Source organism: Eubalaena glacialis, chromosome 3, assembly GCF_028564815.1.
Source record: "Eubalaena glacialis isolate mEubGla1 chromosome 3, mEubGla1.1.hap2.+ XY, whole genome shotgun sequence".
Taxonomy (NCBI): domain Eukaryota; kingdom Metazoa; phylum Chordata; class Mammalia; order Artiodactyla; family Balaenidae; genus Eubalaena; species Eubalaena glacialis.
Genome location: NC_083718.1, coordinates 168398255 through 168426081, shown reverse-complemented (window position 1 = coordinate 168426081; position 27827 = coordinate 168398255). Strand labels below are relative to the sequence as shown.

Below are 27827 nucleotides of genomic sequence, written 5' to 3'. Positions count from 1 at the left end.
ATCAAGTTAAGATGAGGTCATACTGGAGTAGGGTGGGTCCTGAGTCCAATGACTGATGTCTTTCTAAGAGAAAGGAAAGGGAGATTTGGATACAGAGGCACCGAGGAGACGCAGGGAAGAGGACCAGGTGAAGATGGAGGCAGAGACTGTGGTGACGCATCCACAAGCCAAGGAAGGCCAAGGAGTGCTGGCAACTCCCAGAAGCTGGGAAATGAAACTGATTCTTCCCTAAAGCCTTCAGAGGGAGCGTGACCCTACTCGCTCCTTGATTTTGGACTTCTAGGCTCTAGAAGTGTGAGAAAATAAATTTCTGTTAAGTCATTCGGTTTGTTACAGCAGCCCTAGTAAACTAATATACCACCTGAATAACATGTCCCAGTAGATCCCCACCTCCAGTTGGTAAGCTTTTCCATGGGCTTTTCCATGCCCTCCCCATGGCCCCAATCTCGTGAGATGCTCCTTCTGTGTGCTCCTGTGTATCAGAGTCATCCATTGAATAACCTGTCTTACTGAGTTCCTTAACTGTTGTGTTTGTGTCTCCTTTGTGTTTGTATCTTTGGTACCCAGCACCAGCCCTGACCCACACTAAGCTCCCGGTTTGGGTGAGCTGATAAATAAGTGAATGGCTCATCAGCTTTTGGGGACGCCCATAGTTCAGCCAAACTCACCCACTGTCCGTGCTCTGTGTGCCACTTGGTGATGGGCAACTTAAATCCTATGTGCTAAGGAAGATACTTCCTATTTCACTGGAGGTTCTGACATCTCTCTTTACTGCCCACATCCCGCCCCTTGAATCTATGTCTTTGGCATCCTATCACCACCATAGAGATAGGACCTAGCTGCACAGACCCTGGGCCAGAGATGGCTGCCTAGTTTAAAGCCAGGAGACAGGGGGATGCTGCAGCCCTGGTCTCGCACTCTCCAAATACAGCTCTACAAGTCTTCTGACCAATATTCACACATCCAATCAAATCAATGAATAGTAGGCAATGGGTACAGATACCACACCAGGCACAGGTGATACAGACAGGAACATGGCTTGTTTCTGCCCCTAGCTGTGGTGTGATAAGTACTATGGTACAGGTCCGCACAGAGAAGGTCCCACCTCAGGCCAAGGGGTGAGGCAAGGTCCCCGGAGGAGGGAACAACTAAGCTGAATCTTGAGAGATGAACAGGATTTTCCAGATGAAGGGGGTGGCGAGGAGTGTGAGAAGGAAGGGGAATGCCGGGCAGAGAAAAGAGGTTGCGCAAAGACACTCATGGGATGGAGAGATGGGGACCCCTAGGACAGTACAGGTTCTTCAGGAGGACGAGAGCATGGGTGCAGGTGGGTGAGACCTGAAGCCATGGGTTTGGACAAGCCCACCCAACGAGTATCAGTGTGGGCAGCACACAGAGAAGGGTGTCCTGGGGATCCATGGCATTAAGGATGAGCAGGGGAAGGAGACTAAGAATGAGTGGAGGAGGTAGAAGGTAAACCAGAAAAAGGTGCAGCCCAAGGAGTCAAGAGAGGAGAGGGGCTTCCCTGGTGGCACAGTGGTTAAGAGTCTGCCTGCTAAGGCAGGGGAGATGGGTTTGAGCCCTGGTCCTGGAAGATCCCACATGCCGTGGAGCAGTTAAGCCCGTGCGCCACAACCACTGAGCCCGCGTGCCACAACTACTGAAGCCCATGTGCCTAGAGCCCATGCTCCACAACAAGAGAAGCCACCGCAATGAGAAGCCCGCGCACTGCAACGAAGAGTAGCCCCTGCTCGCTGCAACTAGAGAGAAAGCCCTCGTGCAGCAACAAAGACCCAACGCAGCCAAAAATAAATAAGTAAAAAAGAGAGAGAAGAGTGACTCAGGGCAGGGCAATGATGTCCAACTGTGGAAGAAGGCAAGGCAGGCATGGCCTCTTCGATCCTTTCTATGGTGCTGGGTCAGGGCTGGGGGCAGAGAGGGGGGGAGCCCCGTTTCCAAAAAGGAGGGGCCTTGAGTTGGTCTCAGCGTCCTAAATCTGCCTGGGGTACAGCCTGGGCTTTCACTACTGACAAGTATGCCAGCTCAGCTAATGAGCCCCGCTGGTCTCTGGTCCTCTTTCCCATTCCCCTGGGGGCTGCCCGGAACCTCTGCTTGCTCTCTCTGGAGCTGGGTCTTCATGTCAGATTGGCTGTCATTCCCTTTAACTGCAGGGCACCCCGACCGTGGGGCCATCCCTGTTCCAGGATCTCTGTACACCTTTTCATCATGGTGTTTCCGCAGAGTCCCACCTTCCACCACAATGTCCCAACAGCAGCTCCCCAGGTAAGGCAGCCCCTACCTGGCCCTCACTCCCTTACCTCTGCCCACCAGCCCACCACTAAGAGTCCCCCTAGGCTTTGCGGGTGAGGCTCATGACACTCAGCTTCAACCACAGGAAGAGATTTACTGCCAGAACTTTCATCTAAAAAGCTAGGAGAGCATCAAATTGTCATCGTAGGGGGCTGCACCCCTTAAATGCTGTCCACAGACAAACTCGAGTCTGGGATTATGGTTTTCAGCTCTCAGTCTGAAGGAAACTTTAACACATTGGGCATTTCTCGGGTACCGCCCACCTCCACACTTAGAGGTGGTTCATCTGTATCCATCGCACATTAGAAAAATGCAAAAACTAGAAAGGAAAAAAATCACAGCATCTTTATATGTTGATTTCACTTGCCTTCTGACTGGGCCCCAGAATATGAAAAGGCTTTGGGTGCTTCCAAGCAACTGTCACCACTGCGTGAACACAATGGATGTTGCACCGGGAAGAAGAGTCGTAACAGCGGATCTTTACATCAGGGGAAAATGGCATGTGAACGAACAGCTGCTGCAGCGGGGGGAGGGGTCAGAAATCACTCCTGTCCCCAAATGAGAACGCAGCTTAAATTATCCTCAGTGACTTTGGAAATGACAATAAGAAAATAATACTTGTTTCACAAAATGCCCCCCTCTGAGCCACAGTGCAGCAAACCAACAATTAAACCATGATTATAATAGCAGACAATAATAATTAAAGCATTGTGCCATCCAAAGAGCAAAAACTGAGAAGACAGACCAAAGCTCAAAGCAAGCATTGGTGTCTAGAGCAAAATTAGAGGCTGTCCTTTCCTGGTGCCAGCTGGTATTGGGAAGACAGAAAGATTCTTCTTGCGTTATTTTCCTAAGTGAAAGAATAAACCTGGGCTTCAGTCACTGAAGAAGCTGCAGTGACTGATGTTCTGGGAGGCTGGGCAGTGTACAGATGCAGCACTGAAGCTACTGCCCTGTGTTTCACTCTTCCTTGCTGAGTAACCTTGCACCACTTGTTTTCTCATTATCATCGCCCTGTAAATGAAGGCTCTGTGACTGCCTATTGTTCACCAGAACCTGCCCTGGAGGTGTCAGGGACTCTGTGAGGGGCAGAGGTGCCTTTATCCTTTTTGGAAGAAATGTTTTCCATGAAATGAAGCTCTGCCTCCCAAAGAGGCTATTTAACAAAATGGCTATGGGGTCAAAGACTTGGGTTCAAATACTCATTCTTGATAGCTAATTGAGTGACCTGACAGAGCCTCAGTTTATTCCTCTGTAGAATGGCAGTAACATCATCTATCCAGCAGTGTTGCCAAGAGGATTATTGTAAATGAAATCACATATCTTTAAGTACCTAGCACTGAGCCTGATACATAATATCAAATCAAAAGATGGTAAAATCACCTAAAACAAATTCCAGTTTAGTTCTGTTTTTTTATAGTAAGTCCCCTACATATGCACCTTCAAGTTGTGAACTTTCAAAGATGTGACTGTGCGTTTGCGTGTCCAATCACATAAGTTAGTTCACGTGTCTGGTGTACATTGTCACGTGCGTGCATCCTCTACAAGTGGTCGTGCTTTTGTGTACTTTACTGTACAGTACTGTATAGAGTACAGTAGTACAGTACCATCTCCCACCTCCTCTCCCTCCTCTGGTCAGTAACTCTTCTTGCCTGTTTACTCGATGCCAGCCCCTGTATGCCAGCTGTTGTACTGTACTACTGTACTTTTCAAGGTACTGTACTGTAAGATTAAAAATGTTGTCTTTATTTTTTGTGTTTGTTTTTTATGTATTATTTGTGTGAAAAGTATTATAAACCTACTACAGTACAGTACTCTATAGCCGATTGTGTTAGTTGGGTACCTAGGCTAACTTTGCTGGACTTACGAACAATGGGAATTACGAATGCGCTCTGAGAACGGAACTTGTTTATATGTAGAAGTCTTACTGTATTTGTTTTACTCCATTAAGAGACATATGTTAAAGTCTCCTATGGCTGTCAATTTCTTCTTGTTTTTCTGACAGATTTTGCTTTTAGTTTTCTTGTTAGGTTATTTGGTGCATAAAGATTCATGACTGTTGACACACTTGTGGACTAAGCATTTTATCACGTGAAATAATTCCCTCTGTCCCTTTTAATATGTATATATATTTTTAACCTTGAATTTTACCTTTATTTAGAAAAGCAATATTGTGACCCCTGTTTTTATTTATGTATGTTCTCATGCTATTCCTTTGTCTCAACTTTTAAATATTTTATTGTTCTTCTGTTTAGCAGCATTTTTTTTTCTTTACCTAACTTGAGAATCTTTTTCTTGCAATATGGAAATTTAACTTGTGGGCACCAGCTCAAGGCTCCTTACAGCTCCCTCCCTGCCCACAGGTTGGTCAGTGAAAGCTCCACATGTAACAGTAGAGGCTTCCTTTTCCTGTGTGCCCTCATCTCGGGGCCTCCCTCTTGGACGCTCACACATCATTCTGCCCACTCCTTTTGCAGACTCTTAGCTCAGCATTTTAGTCTTGCACTCTGCTCTCCCACTTGACCTTAGTTCTTGGCTGATCCTTCAATCCTGCCCCAGCCATCCTGAGCTCCTGCAACCCTGGCCTGCTCCAGGGACCACCTCTTCTCCTCTTATTTTCTTCTACCTCGCACTGTGGAGTGGCCAGACAAAAGTGAATTTATACTCATTTCAGAACTGATACATTTGTTCTTGAAGCAGTGATGATGTTATGTGTTCACGAACTCTTGTTTCTTCTTCCACCTAGGCGCAACCTCCCTTATAATTAGGTGAGCTGGGAAATGTGTTCTGGTCAGTGGGATGAGGAGGAAGACCTGACTCTTAAAACAAGTTTTGTTCTACTCTCTGATGCCTTCTCTTTTCCTCCTCAGCTGGCCAAATTTGAGGACACACTGGAGGACTGTGAGGGTCTCACGTGAAAGGAGCCTAATATAGGGAGACTAATAGAAGCTTATCTCCATCAACCTGTTTTATGCTTTTTGTTTATTATGTTTTCTTGCTATTTCCTTTTTCTTTGTAACATGTTTTAGTTTTCACATTTCCTTCAGTGATTTGCAAAGTATACATTTTGTTTTTAATTCTACTTTAGGCATTTTTAAACATTTTCAAAAATATTCCTAAATGGGCATTTTCTCTATCATCAATTTTAAGAAAAATAATAAGCACAGGGAGATCAGCTCAGTGCTTTGTGACCACCTAGATGGGTGGGATAGGGAGGGTGGGAAGGAGATGCAAGAGGGAGGAGATATGGGGATATATGTATATGTATAGCTGATTCACTTTGTTATAAAGCAGAAACTAACACACCATTGTAAAGCAATTATACTCCAATAAAGATGTTAAAAAAAAAAAAAGAAAAAGAAAAATAATATACCATTTCACTCTCCTTTATGTAAGACAGAAAAGCTAAAAAGATTTTACTTTCCCCTCTGCCTTCCGCCAACTATCAAAACACTGACAATACAAGCAGGGAGTATAGACAAATTAAATATCGTCTTTCATGGTCATCAATTCTTTGTATAGTTTTTTCCTAAACATCTCAGTAGGCTAAAAATTATGTCTGTTTTAGTTTCCTGTGGCTGCTGTGACAAAGTACCACAAATGTGGTGACTTAAAACAACAGAAATTTATTCTTTTGAAGTTCTGGAGGCCGGAAGCCTGAAATCAGTATTGCTATGTGGAAATCAAGGTGTCAGCAGGGCTGCACTCCCTCCAGAGCCCCTAGGGGAGAATCTGTTCTTTGCCTCTTCCAGTTTCTGGTGACTGTTGGCATTCTTTGGCTTGAGGTCTCATCATTCCAATCTCGGTGTCTGTCTTCACATCACCTTTTCCTCTGTGTATGTAAAATCTCCCTCTGCTTCCTTCTTATAAGGATATATATGATTGCATTTAGAGCCCATCCAGATAATGCACGATAATCTCCTCATCTCAAAATCCTTGGTTTGACCACATCTGCAAAGATCCTTTTACCAAATGAGGTAATGTTTACAGATTCCAGGCTTTAGGACCTGATAACTTTGGGGGCCTGCTACCCTGTCTTTGCAAGTTCTTCAACAAGCCCGGGTGGGCAATTTTCTGTGGCTCTTGTGCACATTATATCCTGGCTGAATCAATGATTCTCCAAAGGCTTTGGTCTTTGATGTTACAGAGAAGAAACTTCAGGAGGGTTGGATTAGTTGTGATTGTTTATCGTAAATGGCTGTTTTATTTGCTGAGGGCTGATTGTGTGCTTACCTGTGTGTGTTTTGTCAAATGCTTGTAGGGATTTTTTTGTTCTCCATGGAACTGTTTCATTTTTCATCAAGTTGTATCTTATTCATTTTGCCTGGAACTCAGTGAGTCCTTTCAATTCACCAAGGATAAGAAGAGTTTGCCATCATGTGTTTTATTGTACCTTTTGTTAATTGTTCCATTTGTTAATTGTTCTTCTTCATTTATGCCGCCTGGATCGGTGCTCTGTCTTCCACATTTGGCAACTTTTCTTTCGTTACTTCCCCACCTTCACACCTTTTCTCTTCGGTCTTGGAGAGATTCTCCAGCTTGTCTCCTATTTCAATGTTTTTATTTCTTACAAGACAAATACTGCGATTGTAAATTTTTATTCTGTATTTAGTTTCTTTTCATTCTTCACTTGTCTCTGTCACTGTGTTTCTAACTCAGGAGCTCTCTTCCTCCATTTCACCATCCATTTTCTGCTATTTCTCATCCCTATTTCTTATATTTAAATGAGAATATTATCTATATACCCATTTAAAATTTCCTCTGCCTACCATGGTAAAATCTTTTCAGGAAATATGTTTCTATTTCTTTAGGAAAATGGTTCTCTTTTTTTAAGAATGGTATGTTTTAAGTAGCATCACAAGCTTTTCATTTAATTTAGTTTAATTTTTGCTTATTTACTTACTTATTTTTTGAAAGGGAGAGATTTACACTGGTCCGATGTGGCCAACCAACAAGGTTTGCATTTCTTTGGTTGAACTGTTTATTTTCTTCCTAAGAGATGTTGGAATTCATTTCTGGGATTGTAAACTGGCAGTCAAATTGATGTTTTCTGGCCAATTCAACTATCTGGTGTAGCTCAGCTGGATTATTATTCTTGGATAATTTGAAGTAGTTTGTGTTTCTTTTTCTAGAGGTAACCTATGAAAAGCTAAAGTGCCAGAGAGCACCACCACTCTTAAAGCTACATTTATACCTACCAGGTTACCTACATCCTCTTCTTCAAACACTTTTGAGCTCCTTTTTGTTGGCTTGTTGAAACTGTAAATCTGACAAAGCCATACCCCATCGTGTTCGTGCTTATCTGTTCAGTTCCTTCAGGAGCTCAGTTCTTGTGGTATGAGTACATGGACCTTCTCTGTTTAAGGTCTGACTTGCTGTCACTGCAAGAAAATAAACCTTCTGGAAGCTGCTAAACCTGCAGCCACAATTCCTGGCAAGAGCTATGAACAGAAGCTTTACTTCTGGTGCCTCCTCTGGGCCAGCTGCCTGCTTGCTGGGTAAAGGGAAGCCACACTGACCTCAGTGGGGAATTGCTGCCCTCTGATTGATATGAAACTGCAGCGGGGCCATCTGGGCTTCAGGCACAGCCAGATGTTTTGTCTAGTCCGGCATCCTCCCAGGAAGACAAGTTCCACTGGGCAGGGGTTCTGGTTAATCAAAACCATGGCCCCCTCTCTCAGCAATCCTACTGCATCTTAACCAACAGCCAAGAACAGAGTTCCCAGGTTGCCCTCATGTTAATCATTAAGAAGCATCTCCACAGTTAAAAATAAACAAACTAGGACTATTAGCCAAACATGAACTTTATAACTAAATGGGCATTAGGAGCAGAAATCAGAGCTTCCAGGAACAATAAGTTCTCCATTCTCCAAGTGCCCCAGATCCCTTCATGGAAAGCCTACCAGCAAAGCACTGTGTCTTATCCCTTTCCCCCTTCCCTTCTTTATAGCCAGCCACATAGAGCTCTCAACCTCAACCTAATTTGTACTCAGTTCTTCTGAGTGTAACCAGGACCCCTCAAACAGTTATACTCAATTCTTCCTTGGCTTCCCAGTCAATTTATCCTCTGCATTGCTGCCACTGAACTTCCTGAAGTGGAGATATCATCACGACATACCAGATAATGAGCTCTTTCAGAAGCAGCTACCCACCCCTTCTTCTCTTTTACATGCCTGGAAGGTCTCTACCTCCACTCTGCATGGTGAACTACTACTGTTCGGTAAAGCGTAGCTAGACTAGCACTTCCTGTCTGTAACACCCTGCCCCTCAGCTGCCACCTAAAATTATGAACTGGCCTTGCAAATGCTTTCTATTGTGTTTTGTACATACTTCTACTATAGCATTTATTTCGTTATATAAGAATCTAAGTAGGCACCATAGGTAGGCTTATCTGTACTCCATTTCCAAACCTCTCATCTGTCTCTACTATTGAAACTGTAAAAGCAAAACAAAACCGATCTCTCACTTTCCCTCAGCCAGTCATGGCAAGTTCAGACTAATGGAATGTAGGAAGATGTCTGTGAGGATGGTGGTTCTTCCTCAATAAATATGTAAACCCTCACTAGAAGAAAGCTCTGCTCCCTTTCCTCTTCCCTCTTCTTTGAGACTGGAACACAGACACAATGCCTGGAGCTGCAGCAGCTGACTAGGTAACTATGAGGACGAAAGCCTAAGGATGGCAGAACAAGAAGAAAAGCAATGGCGTCCTGAGCAGCTGCACCAGGTCTGGATGGGATCTTCAGATTCTTTTTCCAGGAGAAAAAGTGAACCCCCATCTACTGAAGCTGGCTTTAGTCAGTTTTTCTATTTTCATTCCTAATGGATAAAATTTCTATCTGTAAGACTGAGACCTTCAAGGGAAAAGACTGTTTCTTATTTACATTTATGCCCTCAGTGCCTGGCAGAATGCCTGGCACTAAGTGCTCCAAGTTTTAAAATGAACTGAATGTCGTTACTGTCTTCAAATTATTCCAGTGGCTGCTCGTTATACTGAGAAATCCATGTAGAGTTCTCATCTTGGCATTCAGGGTCCCGCAGAGACCCGTCTCGACCCATGCAACCTTGTCCCCCCACATCCAGCCACATCAAGTGACTGCTTGTTCCTCCTTTGTGGACAGACCCTATACTTTCCCCAAGGTTCATGCCTTCACTCTCCTTCCCCTCAATTGGCATGCTTCCCCTCTACACCTCCAGGTAGAACTTGTCTTTCTCTTCCCCATTACTGAACTTGGCTTGCACTTACTGTCTTGGGGGTACCTGTTTATTTGCCTATTTCCCACTAGAATATGAGCCCCTGGCAGACAAGGACTGGCTGTGGTCTGATCTTTGTGTTTCCCACCACACAGCATCACACAGTCTCTGGCACAGAGAAGGTGTTCAATGTCCTGGTTTGTTAAATGGAACTTAACCAGGGTCAGAAGGGTAGACTGGGGCCAGACAGAATGGGCTTGAAATCTGTATCACTGGGTAATTGTGAGACATTCATCCTTTCTGGGCCTCAATGATCCCATCTATAAAATGGGGACAATAATAACTGATCTAGAACCTGGTATGCTGTAGAGACTGGATAAACACTAAGTAGAGGGGAGGCCCAAGAGCAAAAGGCTTTGCCTCCCGCTCTTCCCCAGTTGTCATCTGAGCTGGTCCACTGATTACTAAAAGGAAAACTCAGACCCAACATCGGAAACTGAGAAGAGGTCCCACCCATGTGGGCTGAAACTTCCATGTTCTATGAACTGACAACATAGTTAGGGGTGACATGAAGGGCGCAGTTCCCTGGTCTGTTCTCCTGCTGTTAGCTGCCAGGCCTGGACAGAGTTCATCAGTCAGCCTGTCCTATTCTTGGCCCTCAGGGAGAAACATTTGCCAAATGCTGTAGGCTGCCCACCCCCCCACCCTGCCCAAGTTCTAGGGCAGGGTCTCACAGCCAGCCCACCCTTGTTGTGCACACCCAGGAAGGGCCCGCTTTCCTGCTTGGGCCCCACCCAGGGGTCAGCCTGAACGTGAATCCCTGCAGCCACCCACTGTCCCCCCAGGCACTCCTGGAAAGGGACTCTCTTTGCCCAGCTTGCTGGGGTGAGGCAACCACGGATCCCTCCCGTTGCCTCCAATGCTTGGTCGAGGCTGAACAGGGTGCTGGGAGGCACCTGCAAGCCTTCTGTCTGTGCCCCCGGGGACAGTCTCATGGACTGGCCTGTGGGCTGTCGCACATCCCCTCCCAGCTGGCACACCCAAGGGAAAGACCTGCTTGACACCTGCCCCCGCCAACAGCATGGCACCCACCATCTGTGATCTAAGGGGTGATCTATCACCTGCTGTGCTCCGGGATGCCCATCTGGGTCAAATGAACAACCACCTGCAGCTCGTGGAGGGGGTTCTCCACATTTGGGAATTACGTCCCAGGCACTGTTCTAAGTGTTCAGATGTGTTAGCTCACTTCATCCTCACAGTAGCCTCAAGTGGTAGGTACTATTTTAATCACCGTGTTACAGAGAAGAGAACTGAGGCGCAGGGTACCTGCTTGAAGAGCTTCCCAAGCTACAGAGAGAATAAGAGTGGTAGGTAGTGTGGTGGTTGAGTCTGGCTCTCAGCTGCAACTTGATACTGAATGAATGACAACTGGGAGGACAACTGGGACATAAAGATAATCAGCTCTTCAAAGGAATCCAGCTGAATGATCAGCCCGAATGGCCCAAATGCAGGACGCAGTCGATGCGGGGGCGGGGGTGGGGGGGAAACAGGAGCTGTTGTAAAACAAAACATAAATACTGTCCTCAGAGAGATGCAAGATGGTAATGCATTGATAAAAACAAAAGTAAGCTGTCAAGAGCAATCTGAAAACAAAAAGTGCAGTTTTCTTGAAATACAAACGAAATCCAAAACAAGATTTCCAAAATAAAGAGGGAGGAATAACAGAATAAATACTGTTGAAAACAGAATTAATGAAAACACAAGACCACTGGCAGAATGAAAATGGGATATAGATCTTTCAAATCACCAGAGGAGAAACAGAGCAAATTAAATCAAATCAACTAAAAATAGGAAGAGTTAAAAATAAAAAAAAGCAATAAAAAGCATAATATATTTTGTTTGAAAGAAAGCATAATACATTGGATGTAAAAAAAATGTATAAATCCCTGAACTCTTTTCCCTTCCTTCAAATATACATAGAACACAAGTAAGAAAAAATTCAAAAAGTAACAAGGGCACAATGCAGTAAAAGTGGAACTGATTTAAAAATCATACAAAATATATAACTTAGTAACTTGTAAGACATTCTTAAATACTCAGGTTGAAAAGAAATCTAACCTAAAATTATAGACTAGAAATAAACCCAGCTGAACAGTCTATATGAGAAAAAATAAACTCGTCCATGGAAAAATATACAAAGAGCTTGAAGCAGCAAAGGCAATTAAATACCATCTTGCCCATCAAACACTGCCAGGATTGACAACATAGAGTGATGCTGGGTAGGGAAGCAGGCTCTTGGTAGATGTGTAAATTGCTGCAATAGCTAGAGGGAAATTTGAGGTCATGTATCAAAATTTGCCTTCTAAGAACATATCCTAAGGAACGAATTGGACCACTGTTCAAAGATTCATGTGTAAGGATGTTTACTGGGGCGAAAAACTGAAAATATTCACTTTATCAATAGGGAAATAGTTAAATAAATTATGGTTGTACAGACAACAGAATTCCCTGTAACCATCAACCAGGATGAGGCTGATCTATATAGACTGAGAGGATAAGAATATGATATATGAGTAGAGGTTAAAACAAAAAGCAAGTTACTGAGCCACTCAAGGAGCTGATCTTGTTTTAGCAAGCATGCTTATTGCATTTGCTTTCTGTATACGCTGGCATACAAAATACCTAAAAGAGGAAGTTGAACAAATGGATATCAATGGCTATCTTATGTAGGGTGTGCAGAGAACAGAGTAAGACGATGGGGACTTTTGATTTCTACTTTATAAACTTCTTTATGGTTTGTACTTTGAATTTTTAAAAATGAGTATCTCTTTCTTATAAAGAAAAATTCCATAAAGAAATTCTCACTTAAAAAATAATAACTAAGTCTTACTCTGAATAAGGGCACAAACACAAAAGGGGCTTTTTGTGTTTGTCTGAATTCTATCTGATTACAAATTCCCTTAACTTTGTGTCTGGTGATTCCGGGGAGGGGTGGCGGGGTATGGGCGGCGATGAGGGAGAGAGAGGAGGAGAGGGAGAGAACACGCTAGAGCACGGATGTGCATGTGGACGGGGCAGACGCTGGCTGGCACGGCAGCCTGGGGTGCAGGGATCGCAGGAGGAAGGCGAAAGTGTCCCATCACTCCATCCCCATCTTTTGGCCACTCTCCGTGCAGCCTCTGCTCATGTGGCATCAGCTCCTTTGAGGTTGTGTGGCTCCAAGAAGCCTTCCCAATCGAGGGCTGAGGTTACTTTCATCCTCTCCACGCCATTCCCCACCTCGGGGTCCTCCCACACACACACACCCAGCAGGCCCCCTCTATAGTTCTTTCTATCTCTGGAGAGAATATTTCCTCTATTTGTCTCGACCCTCTCTTCCTGAGGGCTAGGAAGGGATGCTCTGCTCTCCCCTCCAGCCCACCCCACACCCATCATTCCTGTAATTGATAACAGTCTTCACGTCTGCCCAGAAATGCCATCACTGAATTCTTGTGCTCTCCCTGTCAGCCGCTCGCTCGGAGATCTCATGTCTCTCCTCCCACCCTTCTCCTAAACCTGAATTCCCGGGGACTGATGTCGCATGTCATGGGTGTGCTAAGGTTACTAGGTCATGGAGGAGATGCACGCCCAAGTACTTAGGCAAGAAGTATCAGGATGTCTACAGTTACCTTTGTGTGATTCAGCCAAAAAAGAAAAAACAAAAAGGGACAGAGAGAAAAAAAAGAAAGAGGGCAAATATTCACAGTAGTTGAGTCTAGGTGGTAGGTAAGCAGGTGCTCGGCATACTGTTCGACTTTTCTATTTTACATATTGTATGTTGCACAACAAAAAATAGGGAAACAGAAGAAATCTCAGTTTCCACATTTTTTGAGGCTAGTGAGACCAGCTGGTGTGACTCCTTAAATGTCTCCTGAACTCGTCCCTTCTTCTCCATCCTGCTTCTCCATCCCATCGCCACTGGCAGGGTTCAGGTCTCCTCATCCCGACGACGCTCCGGAGATAGCCTCTTCCTCACTGGAGTCCCAGACCCCGTCTGTCCCCTTCTCCACAAGGCTGCCAGGACAGGGCCAAACTCAGCATCACGGCCGCCACGGTCCTCTGAGCTCTGCCCGCATGCAGCCCGCTCCACCAGCTTCTTCCCCCTCCGTGGCCCACCCCTCCACCAAATCTCAGGTGACGCTCCAGCCATGGGGACCAGCTCCTTGAGCCCGCACACCCTGCGTCACCTCTTCTGCCTCGTAGGCCCTTCTGTCCTGCCAACCTTCTTCCTTGGTACCTGGCAACTCCTCTCCATCCTACACGACTTACTCTGGTGTCTTCATTTCCAGGATAGCCTCTCTGGTCTCCTGTACTGCTGCTAAGTCCCCCACCCCCTCCTTCCACCACCTCGCTCTGTGTACACGCACATGTCCTCTTTGCCAACAGCGGCCGTGGTCTTATTCATCTGGGCGACGCCAGTGTCTCCCACAGGCACTGCCATGTATTCAGCAGACAGCTATTACATGGAGGAACGAATGAATGAATGAGTAACGTGCAAGGTGGGAACGTGGGAAAACCTCCTCATTTGCATATGGAGACACCTGTGATGAATTCATTGTTCATCTACTATTTACTGAGGGACCGTCATGGATCTGCTAGTCATAAAACTACCTTCATATCTGGGTCCTGCTTGCTGCATTCATTCATTCATTCAATGCTTGACACTTGTTAAGCCTCTGCCACTGTGCTGAGAGCCAGGAGACTTGTGAAGATGAACTGGGCAGAGAGCATGGCTCTGGCTAGGGAGGTAAAGCAGAAGCATAAAGAGAGGAGAAGACTGGTCAGTGTCCAGGGAAAGACAGGCCATGGGCACTGGGAACGCAGAAGCGGAGAAAGGACTCCTAGGAGTCTCCTGAGAGTGGACTGGGGGAGACTTCCCGGGTGAGCTGACATGTGCACTTGACTTTGAGGGAGCGAGAGTTGTAGACATAAGCCTTTGGAGGGAGGGGGGCATTCCGGGGAGGGCAGAGTGGAAACCAAGGCACCGAGCACGGCCATGAGTACATGTACGGGGGCCACTAGCAATTCAGCTTTGTCATTGAAGAGAAGTGGTGGGAAATAAGGTTGGGAGGTGGGTTGAAGTCATGACAGCCTTGAAAACCAGGATAAGATGTTCAGCTCCTGTGAGCACGGGTGCCACGCAAGCGTTCTAGTTAGAGTGTGAGTTGATCAGGCGTGCTTCCAGAAAGGGATTCCAGCAGCAGTGTGGGATGAACTTTTGTATTTAACACAAAACCCCTAAGAGCTCTGCTGACCTCATTTTGCACAGGGCTGAGCTCAAAAACTTGCACGTGGCAAACACTTCATACATTTCTTTAATTGGACTGGGTCTGAGACCATGTGTACATCAGCGAATGTGCAAACAGCTGTATCTCTGGCAGCAACACACCCGTTCAGCCAGTTCCCCTTCACGGAGACCTTGCCAGGGCATGGAACCTCTCCTGGCCACACTTCTGCCTCTTGTCTTGACTCCCCACTATTCCAAAGTCTCAACAGTTCATCCCTGGATTATTGCGACAGACTTTTGACTGGTTTTCCTCCTGTGAGCTCTCTCCACTGTAAATAACGCTGCTTAGGAACCTTCCATGGCTCCCTCTTGTTTACTGGCATTTAGAATCCTCCGGGGCTTCCCTGGTGGCGCAGTGCCTGAGAATCCGCCTGCCAATGCAGGGCACACGGGTTCAAGCCCTGGTCTGGGAAGATCCCACATGCTGCGGAACAGCTGGGCCCGTGAGCCACAACTACTGAGCCTGCGCGTCTGGAGCCTGTGCTCCGCAACAAGAGAGGCCGCGACAGTGAGAGGCCGGCGCACCGCGATGAAGAGTGGCCCCCGCTCGCCGCAACTAGAGAAAGCCCTCGCACAGAAACGAAGACCCAACACAGCCAAAAATAAATAAATAAATAAATAAATAAATAAATAAATAAATAATAAATAAATAAATAAATAAAATCCTCAGTAAGCAGGCTGCTCCCTAACCCACTCAGTCTCCCATTCCTTTCCACATGCATTCCCCACTCCAGCCAGACCGTTCCCTCTCCAACTGCCTGGTTCAATTCTCTTTCCATACCTCATCCATCCTGCCACGCCAACCTCCTCTTTTCCTCACAGCTCCTCTGAACCCAGTTTGCCAGCAGCATTATCTGGTGTGAAGATTCAGAAAGACCTGGATCCACGCCCCAGCTTTCTGACTCACTGTGTGAGCTTAGACACACTATGCATTCTCCTGGAATCTCAGTTCTCTCATCTATAAAATGGGAGTAATAAGAATGTCTATTTATTTTTAGGGCTTACTATTCGTATTACCAGGGCTACTGTGAAGAGTTAATAAGACATTACGTGTGCCAGGCCCTGTGCTCAATAAATGGTAAAGCTCCTTTCTTCTCTGACTCTTTGGAACTCCAAAAAGTAATTCCTGTTAGTCAAGCACGTACATGGAAAGGAAGTTACATTTTGAGGGAATTCGTACACAGTACCTGACAGTATGCTGGGCTTTTCTAACTATTCCTTCCACAACTCTAAATCACAAGCATTTTTGTTCTCATTTTACAGATGCAGAAACTCCGATTGAGAAAGGGAAGCAATGTGGGCTCATACGGTTCTAAGTTGACCTTTACTACCATCAGAGAAATAACCACCGAACCATGAATAAATACTTACTATGTTTCAAGCACTGTGCTGAGTACATTACCTGCAGTGTCTCAGTGAGAAGCTTTATCCCGAGAAGCCAATATTATAACCCATACGCCACAGAAGGAGAGGAGAAGAAACTTACCCAAAGTCCTACAAATGGCAAATGGCTGGGCTGGGATTCACGCCTATGCCCTCAGCTACTGTGCGGACTCCGTACCGCCTAGGCCAGTGGATTGTCTGAACTTGGATTGCAGCCCTGTGAGGCCGAGGCTGGCCTTTTCAGGTTTTCCATGGGCCCCGGCCTGAGCCTGGGGTCAGAGCAACCACTGCTGCTCACCAGGGCCTCCAGGTGAGGTGGGCAGGGCCAGCCACTGGCTGGTGGACTGGTGATGACTCCCCTGAACAGCTGGCAATGGTTCCTCTGCTGGCCCTGGCACCTACCCGATGGTGCAGCCGGCATTGGCCTCGATGGTCCAGATGCAGTTGAGGTTGTGTTCATAGGGAGCTGGATACCCGGGTGACAGCACCTGCCCCGACATCTCTCCTTTCACCGTCCCGCCACACTCGGCTGAAAGAAATCCCGGAAGAGTGAGCTTCAGGGGGTGACCTGTGCTCACAGCAGCCACCCACTGGCTCCTCCGGCCTGTGTGCCAGGGTCCCTCTCGTTCATTCCAGGTGGCTGAGCGCAGCATAGAGAAAGGCCCTTGGATGAGACTTGTATCCAGGATCTACAAAAGCCCCTACAACTCAACAATGAAAAGACAGAGTTCAGTTAAAAAATTGGCAAAGCCTTTGAATAGACATTTCTGCAAAGAAAGTATACAAATGGCCAATAAGCACAGGAAAAGATGTGTAACATCATTAGTCATTAGGGAAATGTAAATCAAGACCACAATGAGATCCCACTTCATAACCTCTAGGATGGTTATAATCAAAAAGACAGACTAACTAACAGTGTAGGTGAGGATGTGGAGAAACTGGAACCCTCAGACATTGCTGGTGGGAGTGCAAAATGGTGCAGCTGCTTCGGAAAACAGTTTCCTATATAGGTCCTCAAAATGTTGCCCTATGACCCCAGCAATTTTGCTCTTGGATATATACTCAAGAGAAACGAAAACGTATGTTCAGATGAAAACTTGTACACGAATGACCATTGCAGCATCATTCATAATATCCAAAAAAGGGAAATGACCCAAATGTCCATCAGCTGTTGAATTAGATTAACAAATGTGGTATACCATTACAATGGAATATTACTTGATCATAAAAAAGAATGAGGTACTGACACACGATACAACGTGGATGAACATAATGTTGAAAACATTATGCTGTGTTAGAGAAGCCAGGCGCAAAAAGCCACATATTGTGTGTTTCTATTTATATAAAATATCTAGAACAGACAAATCTACAAAGACAGAAAGTACATTTGTAGTTGCCAAGGCCTGAAGAGGAGTGGCAGTGGGAGGGATTGCTAATGGGTATAGGGTTCCTTCTGGGGCGACAAGATGTTCAAAAATTAGATTGTGGTGATGGTTGTACAGCCCTGTGAATACACTAAAAAGCACTGAGTTGTACACTTTAAATGGGCCAACTGTATGGTATGTGAAGTCTATCTCATTAAAGCTATTAAAAAAAAGGTCCCTGGGGGTAGGGCTGATGGCCCACTCTGTGACCAGACTCTTTGAGGTCTCCTGAGAATGTGTAGACACTTGAACCTGGTCACTGACAGGAACTGGGCCTGTGTCACGTGCCAGGAGCACGAGGCATGGCGTCCTTCCTCCGGAGACCTGGAGGAAGAGGTGGCCACAGTGTGTGCCCTGCGCCCTGACAGACGCACGTTCATGGCAAGTGGCAGCACAGAGGAGGAGGTGATCAGTTTCCTCCAGCGCAGGGCAGGGAGAGGCGGGCGGGTGGGTGGGAGGCGTGGGCTGGGGAGGCCGACAGGGAAGAGTACTGCGAACTTCCTGGGGGTGGGAAACAGCATGGCAGCTTGGGGGACGGGGTATGAGATGGGGCCTGGAGGGAGGCAGGGCTGGAAAGCTGGGTGAGCATCGTTCATCGAAGGGCACTGCACAGAACCGCAGTGTTTATGCACGAGAGTAAATTGATCACTTTACACACTAGTGCCGTTTACACATTAGAGAGAATGCTCCTGTAGCAGTGTGAAGGGGCGCAGAGGGGTGGACCTAGAGGCAGGGCGCCAGTGAAGAGGTCCATCTCCCCATCAGAGCAGCCCTCCAGGTCAGAAGCTGGTGATCCTCCTGGCCTTCTTCCTCCCCTTGTCTAATCTGCCTCTGAGCCCCAGGGCCTGAACCTCTGGGATGCTTTTCATACCTGCCCCCGCTCTGCCCCCATTGTTAGAGTCGTGGCTCAGGCCCTTACCATCTCTAGGGTGGCAGAGTTGCGTCCCCCTCGGCAGTGCCACCAGAAGGATCTTTCTAAAATACAAACTGGCCACATCACTGCTTGCTTTAAACCCTCCTTCCCAGAGTGAAGTCCAAGCGCCTTAGGAGAGCCCATCAAGTCCCCCAGAGAGGCTCCCTTTGGCCTTTTCTGGTCCCGTCCTGGCACCCCTTGGTCCAGCCAAGTGTGATAAACTCCACAAGCCCAGGCATACTGGGCCTCTTCAGGCCTTTCCTGGGACTGACAAGTCGGCCATCATCTTCCCCATGAGACCTTTTGTGACACCCTCCCCTCCTCACATCGAGTTGACACTATCCTCTTTTGTGTCTCCATTATAACATGGACCGGTTTTTATCATAGACGTGTAACAGGTTATTAAAATCTATCTCCTTCACTCCTCAGCAGCAGGAACCTTGTCTTACTTACATTTGTACATCAAGTGCCTAGCATGGTGTTTGGCACATCACAGATGCTTTAACAAGTGTTTACTGAATGAATAGGTGGGTGGATGATCAGATGGGCGAGAGAAGCTTACTGCTTCCCAGGCGAATTACTATGAAGGGTCTGAATCAAGGGAGCATGAGAGAAAATGAAGAGGTTTGTTGCAAAGCTTTTTAGGAAAGATCTGATTAAGCAAGATCTTAGAAGTAGGAGATGAGGGGATCAAAGTCACACATGGGAGACTGACCTTCATCTGTTGCTACAAAGGACCCATCAAGAGTCTCTTGGGCCCCATGGCTTGACCCGGGCCCACTAAGGCAGGGCGGGGGAGGGGCCCTCTGCAGGAAGCCTGCGCACGAGACCGGGCCCTTTCTTCCTGCGTAACTACCCCTGTGTTGACGTTGGGGTGGGAGATGCCAACCTGAATGAGAGATGTCGGGCTGGATGGGCCGGCGGCAGGCAGCAGGGTGTGGGTGGGAGGATGAGCTGTAAGTTGTGGGGAGGAAGCCTATCTGGCCCCACAAATAGCAGAGGCAGCTGGAAACGGGGCAGGACATTATCCCTGCCCTGGGCTGGAGCTTCCTTCCGTATTCCTGATGGAAGAGCCCCTCCTGCTTCCCAGAAGCGAGTGTTTGGAGGCAGGGGCACCAGGAGCACTTCCTCGGGGACACGACTGCTCTTTCCTCAGGGCTCACTTTATCTGGGGACAGACAGGGGGCAGGGGGAGCCAGGTGGCTGGCATGCAGCAGATTTACCAACAAGATCCTAAGACTCTCGTCTTTCTGGTCTTCTCCCTTATCCCCATCCTACAGCCCTGGCTGCTTCGTTTGGGCTGTAGCATCCACTCATCCACAAAGAAAACAGCTGTATGTTTCAGGTATAGTAGTCATTTCTGGCAGACCACGATCCAGTCCATCACAACATGACATGTGTAAAACTATACACACATAATCCCAAATACACAGCCTTCCTCCCCTGCGTAGGGCCTGAGGGAGTCTCGGTGGGGAAGCCCTCCGAGGTTCAAAGTATAAGTACTCTCACTAGCCCTGCTTGAGTGGATTCTCTAAGTTTGGTCCAACTGGCAGATTAGATACTCAGAAGAACCTTACAGTGGAGCTTTTTTGCAAAGCAAATAATTGTCTTGCAGTGTGACTCATCACCTCCTTCACATTTCATTTGCTTTGGCTTGCCTATGGCATCATACTGTTGTCTGTTTATGCCTGTGTCTCCCTCACTGGCCTGGAATCTGCTTTTCCCTGTATTCCCAGTGCCTGGCAGAGGGCCTGGCACATGAATGAAACAAGGGGATAAAAACAGGGAAGCAGGGAGAAAGGGACGGGGCATGCCTGTGGATGAGGTCGACTTGAGCAGACAGAGGAAGATTCTAGAGGCCACTATCCTGATCTATCCACAGTCAGGTTTGAAATCCTCACCTTTAGACCCTCTGTTGGGTAACAATGTCGAAGGTCCTGTTCACATGTAGTCGCCTGGGGGAAAAGAATATCGCCCTTACCTCCCCTCCTGTGGGTGATGTTTACCCATCCTTTCAAGTCTCAATTGAAATATCACCTCCTAGGCACAACTTTCTCGTATTCCCTCAACACTTTGGCACTTACTCTTTTTACAGTGCTTATCTTGTATCATAATGACCTGTTTATGTGTCTCTTCTCCTTGCCAGGGTATGGACTCCCCAAGGGCAGGAAGAATGCTTTATTCTTGCCTTTTTTATTTCTCTGCCTCTGCACATACCCAAACATGCACCTGCAAGGATTCTGGCAGGTGGCGCTTAGTAGGCACCTAAACGTTCTCCCGGTGGATGTTTTGTCCTTATAAGATTAACCAGAGCTGCACAGCCACGCTGAGGTCGTGAGCCATGGGGCAGGGGATGGAGAGAGGGAAAGGCCTGGTGTTCGGGGCTGGGGATACAGGACAAAGCAGCGTGGTGGAATCCTGGTCAGCAGGGAGGGTCACACGCGCAGTGAGGCGGGGGGTGAGAGGTGGAAAGGCCACACAGACAGAAGGACGGGTGTTGCCTATTTCCCACTTCTGCCTTGGACCAGGCTTCTCTTGTCCTGTGACACATGGATGAAGCTTCCAGAGAGCCTGTGCTGACATTCTGGAAGCACCACAGGCTTGAGAAGGTGCTAGTTCATTATCTTATTCTTTCCTAAGTGTGAGATAGATGCTAGCTCATGATCTGACTCTTTCTCAAGAGCAAGATAGATGTTAGTTCATGACCTCTTTCTTTCAACATTCCGGAAAAGGGAGCATGAGCCCCATTTTGCCTATGGGGAAACTGAGGCCAGAGTGAGCTGGAGACTCATCTGAGACTTGGTGTTGCAGGAACCCCTGGAACCAGGCAAAAAGTCCACCTCTTCCTTCTAACTGACCCTCCCACTTCTCCGCCAGGAGAGGATTACGATTCTGAGGGCATGACCTGGCTCTGATCCCGCTCGCTAAATGTATGACAGTGGCAAGCCACCGCCTGGCCTCGCTGCCGTGCGGGTGTAATAAGGTGTGAGAGTGAGGACATGGGGAAGGGTGGGCAGGGCCAGCCATGACTCCCGTGAACAGGACAGTTCAGATGGCCCCAAGGCCCTGGAGTGTGAGGGCCAACGGGAGACCCTTAATGAGACCAGAGCTGGGAACTCGGGATTAGGGGACACCTGAGGGGGGTCACCTGAAGAGCAAGAGGCCTCCTACCGACACAAGTGGGGAGCGGCCGGTCCCAGGTCCTGCGCTCCCCGCTCAGACACAGCAGCTCCTCGCTGCCCCGCAGGCTGTACCCAGGGTCACAGTCGAAGGACACAGAGCTCCCTGCGAAATGGCCTCCATCGCGAACCTTGTAGCCAAACTGGGGGGTTCCTGGGTCTTCACATTTGATGAGTTCAAAACCTGGGGACGAGAGAAGAGATAAGGGTGATCAAGACGTGTCATGGCACAAACCACACCCCGCCCTCCCCACCCCCCCACCAAGAGCGCACATCCTTAAGGAAGCCACCCGGCACATGCCCCTGGGTCCTGATGGAGGCGCCCCTCGGCGTGTCATGTGGCTGTGCTCAGGTGAGGGTCTGTTACGGAGTGTTTGTTCTCCCTGTTGCTATATGTAAATGACTTCAGTTATTTCTCCCAGGACAGCTTTTAATTAGTTTGCAGGTATAGGGTCCGGATTTCCTATTTTTTTTGTTGGTTTGACCCCATAGCATTTTGGTAGCGGGAGCTGCCCTTCCCATTTTGTTAACTGAGACAGTCTGATGGGAGAGCGTAATATGGAAAAGTCACTTTAAATGTATGTTTCAAAGCTCAATTTTGTCCTGCTTAAATACACTCTACTGAACGAGCCTGGAGAAGGAGACCTCTGTGAGCTCACACAGAGCTCTTAGGGCACGGTGGCCACCTGTGTTAGTGCTCACTTGTTATTCACAGGAGTCTTACCAGGAGGGGTAACTGTGCATTGCACAGCTGAGAATGTTGACTCGGGAAGGTCACACAAATTGTTCCAGTCACACAATCTCAGATGATAGAAACGGAATTTGAATATGACTCTATTGAATCCTCTTCCACTTCTGTGCCTGCTGTAACAGGCACAGACCCTACACACCCAGGCAAGAGGAATCTTGAGTAGACTCATTGGTTTTTTTATTGTAACAGCTTTATTGAGACATAACTTACATACTAAACACTCCCCCAACTAAAGTGTATAATTCAGTGTCTTTTAGTTTATTCACAGAGTTGTGCAACTAACATTGCAATCGACTTAAGGACATTTTCATCACCTCAAAGAGACGGTGATTTCCCCCCAACTCCCTCATCCCCAGGCAACTAACAATTTTCCTTCTGTCTCTATGGATTTGCCTATTCTGGACAGTTCATATAAATGGTTCATGCAATACATGTGTCTACATGTACTGTGACAGGCTTCTTTCACTTCGCATCATGTGTCCAAGGGTCACCCACATTGTAGCATGGATCAGAACTGGATCCTTTTCTATGGCCAAATAATACCCCATTGTATGGAGGGACATATCCATTTATCAGTTGATGCATATTCACTGGCTTTTAAAATAGTCTACAAAAGCACATTTCTTTGTAGCTACTGGGCAAGTAGAAGCTCAAATAAATGATTAAAATAGCTGTGAAGCCGAAGTATGGAGATGTCATCCCAGGTACTCTGGGGCTGTGTACGAACCTCGGTGCTTTCTGTTTTTGAAATCTCAGGAGTAAAGGAGAAAGTTAAAATCAGGAAAAAAAGGAAAGAATCAAGCCTCGACTCTTTAGGGAGTAGTAAAAAAGAACATAATTATACATTAGTGCTTGCATTTTTTACACCTGACTGTAGCTGAACATTAGTTTGTAAATGTCACCATTAGGAAAGGCTATCTTTGGTTGCTTTAATTCAAAGGCTCAGCGCTTATTATTTTTAGTGAGTAAAAGGTGATTAGTGAGTCAAAGGTGTGCTGTGACTCTTAGCTAAGTTACTCACAGGTGTAACCATGGAGCTGTACGCCAAGTGGCAGCTTATCCAAATCACGGGCACAATGTCTTAGGGGAAACAGTCTGCTAAGCACACACCAGTTAAAGAAAATCAAACCCACTAACTGATGGGTGATGTCCCAGAGCCCAGCCTCCCTGTGTGTGGAACCGGGGAAAGCCCGATTTCACTGTCCACTCAGATGAGAAAAAGACTTACTGGAAAACTGCAGCTCAAAGCCCTTGCTGGTGTTCTCAGCATCAGAGATGAAATCAAGCCACAGACTGCTGGACGTGCTGTTCAATGTCACCCCCAGCATCTCAGAGCGGCTGAACACCCCCAGCAAACGGGCGGAGTTGTTGTTGCCATCGTAGACCTGGACACGGGAGAGACCCCAACCCCACATCATCAGCATGGCCTTATCTTGAACAAGGGCTTCCCACCCCACAGCCCACATTCCCAGAGTTTAGCACTGATAACAACTGTTAGAGGGACAGTCAGTCATCAGATGCAAGGAAGACGGCAGAGTGGAGCTGCCACCGGGCAAGTTATCAGCCCCGCTAGCCTACTGGGTACCAGTCCTGTGCCCAGCCCATCTCGGTGTGAATCGGATCTCTAGGAACTGGATGCTGTTCTAACCTTCTCAGAGGAGATCTGGTCTTAGCTCCCCAACCCCCAGATGGCACCAGCTTACTCCTCAGCAGCTTGCGGAGACCAGGTTGGGGCTGCCTGAGTGCCCAAAACATCTGTTTCTGCAGACAGGCAGGCCGCAAGCATTCGACTTTTCTGCATTGCTAAACACTCCATCCTGCCCTTCCAGGAGATGAGACAATCGTCCTCCTCCCTAATCCTACTCCACTGTGGCAGTGGCCTCAGTCTCACACTCTGCTGGACATGACCCCTAGGATCCAGTAGGATGGAGTTAAAATGTCCAGCGTGTCAAGTGTCATGGTATCTTTCCCTTCCCCAAGCTCAGTCTCTGCCCCTTCCCTCCTAAAATGAGGGCTCCAGCGAGGGCCTGCAGGCTTGCCAGGGGTGGAATTGTGCAGGCATCTGGCTTCCCTGACTCCCGTCTGTCCCCTGAACTACTGAGCACCAGCAAAGACAAGAATCATCAGAATAATGAACTGGCTCCCCAGGTTCCGAGGTTGCTGCTCCTTTCCAGATAATTGTGCAAATAACAACAGAATTTGTGATTGAGTGAAGGACCCCCTGTTGCTTTGGTAAATATCAAAGATGGGATCTATGGGTGGGTGATGAATATTTGTGCATGGCACAGGATGTGGTGCCAGCTGCCAGCAAATTGGAACAATATTTCCATTCTACTATTTATGAAGCAAAACTTTCTAAAAGAAGTTATCCTTCAAGCTAACAGTGCTGTATATTAGAGATTTGTTTAGGCCCCTGGGAGCTTCAAAAGTCTGTTTCCAGATCCTATGTGCAATTGTTTTATATCACTGATAGACTGGGAGAATTCCAGAGTGCCAGCAGACATAGACATGACACCAGTTCAAAGAGTTCAGCCCACCGCTGCATCCAGATTGTTATAAAAATACTTTTACCCATTAAAACATATATTTTCTAATTAACTGATCAAGGCATTAATCATCTACACTTGCTAACATCACAATAAGAGAGACAACCAGACATCATGTGCTTGTTAATGGAAGACACACCAATACCTATGGTGTCATTTTGCCAAAAAAACATCAAACCTGAATCAGATCAAGCCACTGGATCCAATTTCCAACTTATAGGAGATATGGAGGACAGAGGAACATATGAAATGAATACATTACAAATAAACAAGTTACAAATAAATTACAAGGGAGTAGAAAAGAAGAGATGGAGGTAAAACCTAAAGACTAAAAAAATACTTGAGGCAACTAATCCAATATGTACAACTTATTTGGATCCTGATTCAAATAAACTGTAAATTTAAAAAATATTACATTTATGAGATAATTGGAAATTAGAACACTCACTGGATATATTATGGTATTAAGAAATTGTTGTTTATTAATAAAAGTATAATGGGAATAGGATTTTTTCCTTAATTTCAAAGCATAATTCATCTTAATTCATTAAGAATATTTTTGTTCTTAATATGTCATTATGATAAAATATTCATTGCAGGAAACTTATAACACAGAAAAGCACGAAGAAACTGAAAGCAACTTTCAGCACTCATAACATTTTGGTGACTATCTTTCTAGGCTTCGTTCTATGCATATCTTTCCTTATATAGTTTTTAAATTAATTTTTTTATAAAAGCAAGATCAAACTATAGATACTATATGGTAACCTGCTCTTTCACTTAATATAATGTGTATATTTTTCAAATCATTAAATATTTTTTCCACAACAGCACTTAAACAGCTGCAGAAATTTCCATCATAAAATTAACCCAACCCACAATATAATCATTCGCATATCATTGTCCAGAATATGTGGAATATGTGCCCTGGCACATAAGACGCACTTAACAAATGTATGATAAATAAATAAACCAATATTTTCTTTCAGTAATTTTGTTCGTAAATCCACCTGGAATTTTGGCATATGGTATAAGATACATTTTCTTCCTGGTTGATTAGCCATTTTTAACAAAACCCTGTTTGTAAATATTCCACCCATCACCAACTTTAAATCCAACTTTATCACATACATAGTTATATAAATTTTTTTTGCTCAACTTTCTATTCTACTGCAGTTATCTATTTGCCTATTCCTGTGCATGATCTAAACTGTTTTAGTTATTGTAGCTTTCTAATATATTTAAATATTTGGTAGGGCGAGTCCCCTCACATTTGTCTTCTTTTAATTTAAAAAATTGTTTTCCCATGTTTATTCTTTTAGATAAACTCAAGAAGACTTTTCTCAAATTAAGAGAAGCAACTCCCCCCAATCTCTCCAAAAGACCCAAAACAACTTGTATAATTCTGACTGATTAATATTAAATGCCTGGATTGATAAGAGAGAAAACATATCTATATGATATTAAATCTTCCTATCCATATACATGACATCTGGCTCCATTTAATCAAGTTGTCTTTTATATCTCTCAGTAAAATTCTGTATTTATTCCTGGGCATTTTTATATTTTTTATTGATATTGGTAATTGGGCCCTTGTATACATTTATTTCCCAACAGAATATTGCTTGTCTATAAGAAAATTGCTTTGATGGTCCAGTTCATCATTATATACAGGTGATGGATTTATCCCTGACAAATCCAAGAGAATCTATACACACCTATTACATCTAACCTTCTTTCTTTCTTTTTCTCTATTATATGTTTCCACTTTTTTCAGCTTTATTGAAGTGTAACAGACGAATAAAAATTGCATATATTTAAGGTGTACAAATCAATTTTATTTATTTATTTATTTATTTTTGGTTGAGTTGGGTCTCCATTGCTGCGCACGGGCTTTCTGTAGTTGTGGCATGCGGGACCTACTCTTCGTTGCGGTGCACAGGCTTCTCACTGCAGTGGCCTCTCCTGTTGTGGAGCACAGGCTCCAGGCACGCAGGTTTCAGTAGTTGTGGCACACAGGCTCAGTAGTTGTGGCTCATGGGCTCTAGAGCGCAGGCTCAGTAGTTGAGGCGCACGGGCTTAGTTGCTCCGTGGCATGTGGGATCCTCCCGGACCAGGGATCGAACCCGTGTCCCCTGCATTGGCAGGCGGATTTTACCTGTAAAATAGTCTAGGTCTGGGGACTTTGAGAGAGAATACGGGAGAATTCCAATGTTTTAAATGGTTATTGGTTTATTCAGATTTGTATTTTTTCTTGATATTAGTACTTATTATCTATAAAAATTTCCATTTCATTTAAGCTTTCAGATTTTTTGTCTTATGCTTTTTCCTAAACATTTTCTTATTGTTTTCATAATCTCTACCTTATCTATGACTATGTTCCTTTTTCATTCTTAAAATTATATATTTGTGCCTTCTTTATTCCTTGATGAGTCCTGTAAATTTTGTCTATTTTATTATTTTTCAAAGAACCAGTTGGTTTTGTTGATAATTGCTATTTTTAAAATTTTTCTTTTTTCAGTCACTTTTGCTTTTATCTTTAAAAGTATTTCTTCTACTTTCTTTGGATTTATTCTGTTATATTATTCAAGCTACCTAAATCCTTATTTATTTTTAACCTAGATGATACATCAGAGACTAATAGAGGTATATTAAATCTTCCACAATGACTGTGACTTTATTAAAATTTTTTACATTTCTAGTCATTTTTATTTAATTTATTCATGCTATGTTATTTGGCACATAAAGTTTTACTGTGAATTGATGGTGCATTTTATTAATATAAAAGAATTCTCTTTTTCATT

The 27827-nt window shown here is 45.6% G+C and overlaps 1 protein-coding gene across 6 annotated transcripts in view; it reads right to left on the bottom strand.

Annotated features, from left to right (window-relative positions):
* Positions 1-27827, bottom strand: part of CSMD2 (CUB and Sushi multiple domains 2) — a 661810-nt gene that overhangs the window by 179703 nt on the left and 454280 nt on the right. For all 6 annotated transcript variants that reach the window (XM_061184511.1, XM_061184512.1, XM_061184513.1 and 3 more), the window contains exons 23-25: positions 23706-23862; positions 21719-21910; positions 16613-16739 (exon numbers count right to left, since the gene is read on the bottom strand). In XM_061184511.1, the coding sequence (XP_061040494.1) occupies positions 16613-16739; positions 21719-21910; positions 23706-23862 (476 nt within the window). The remainder of the gene's footprint in view (positions 1-16612; positions 16740-21718; positions 21911-23705; positions 23863-27827) is intronic.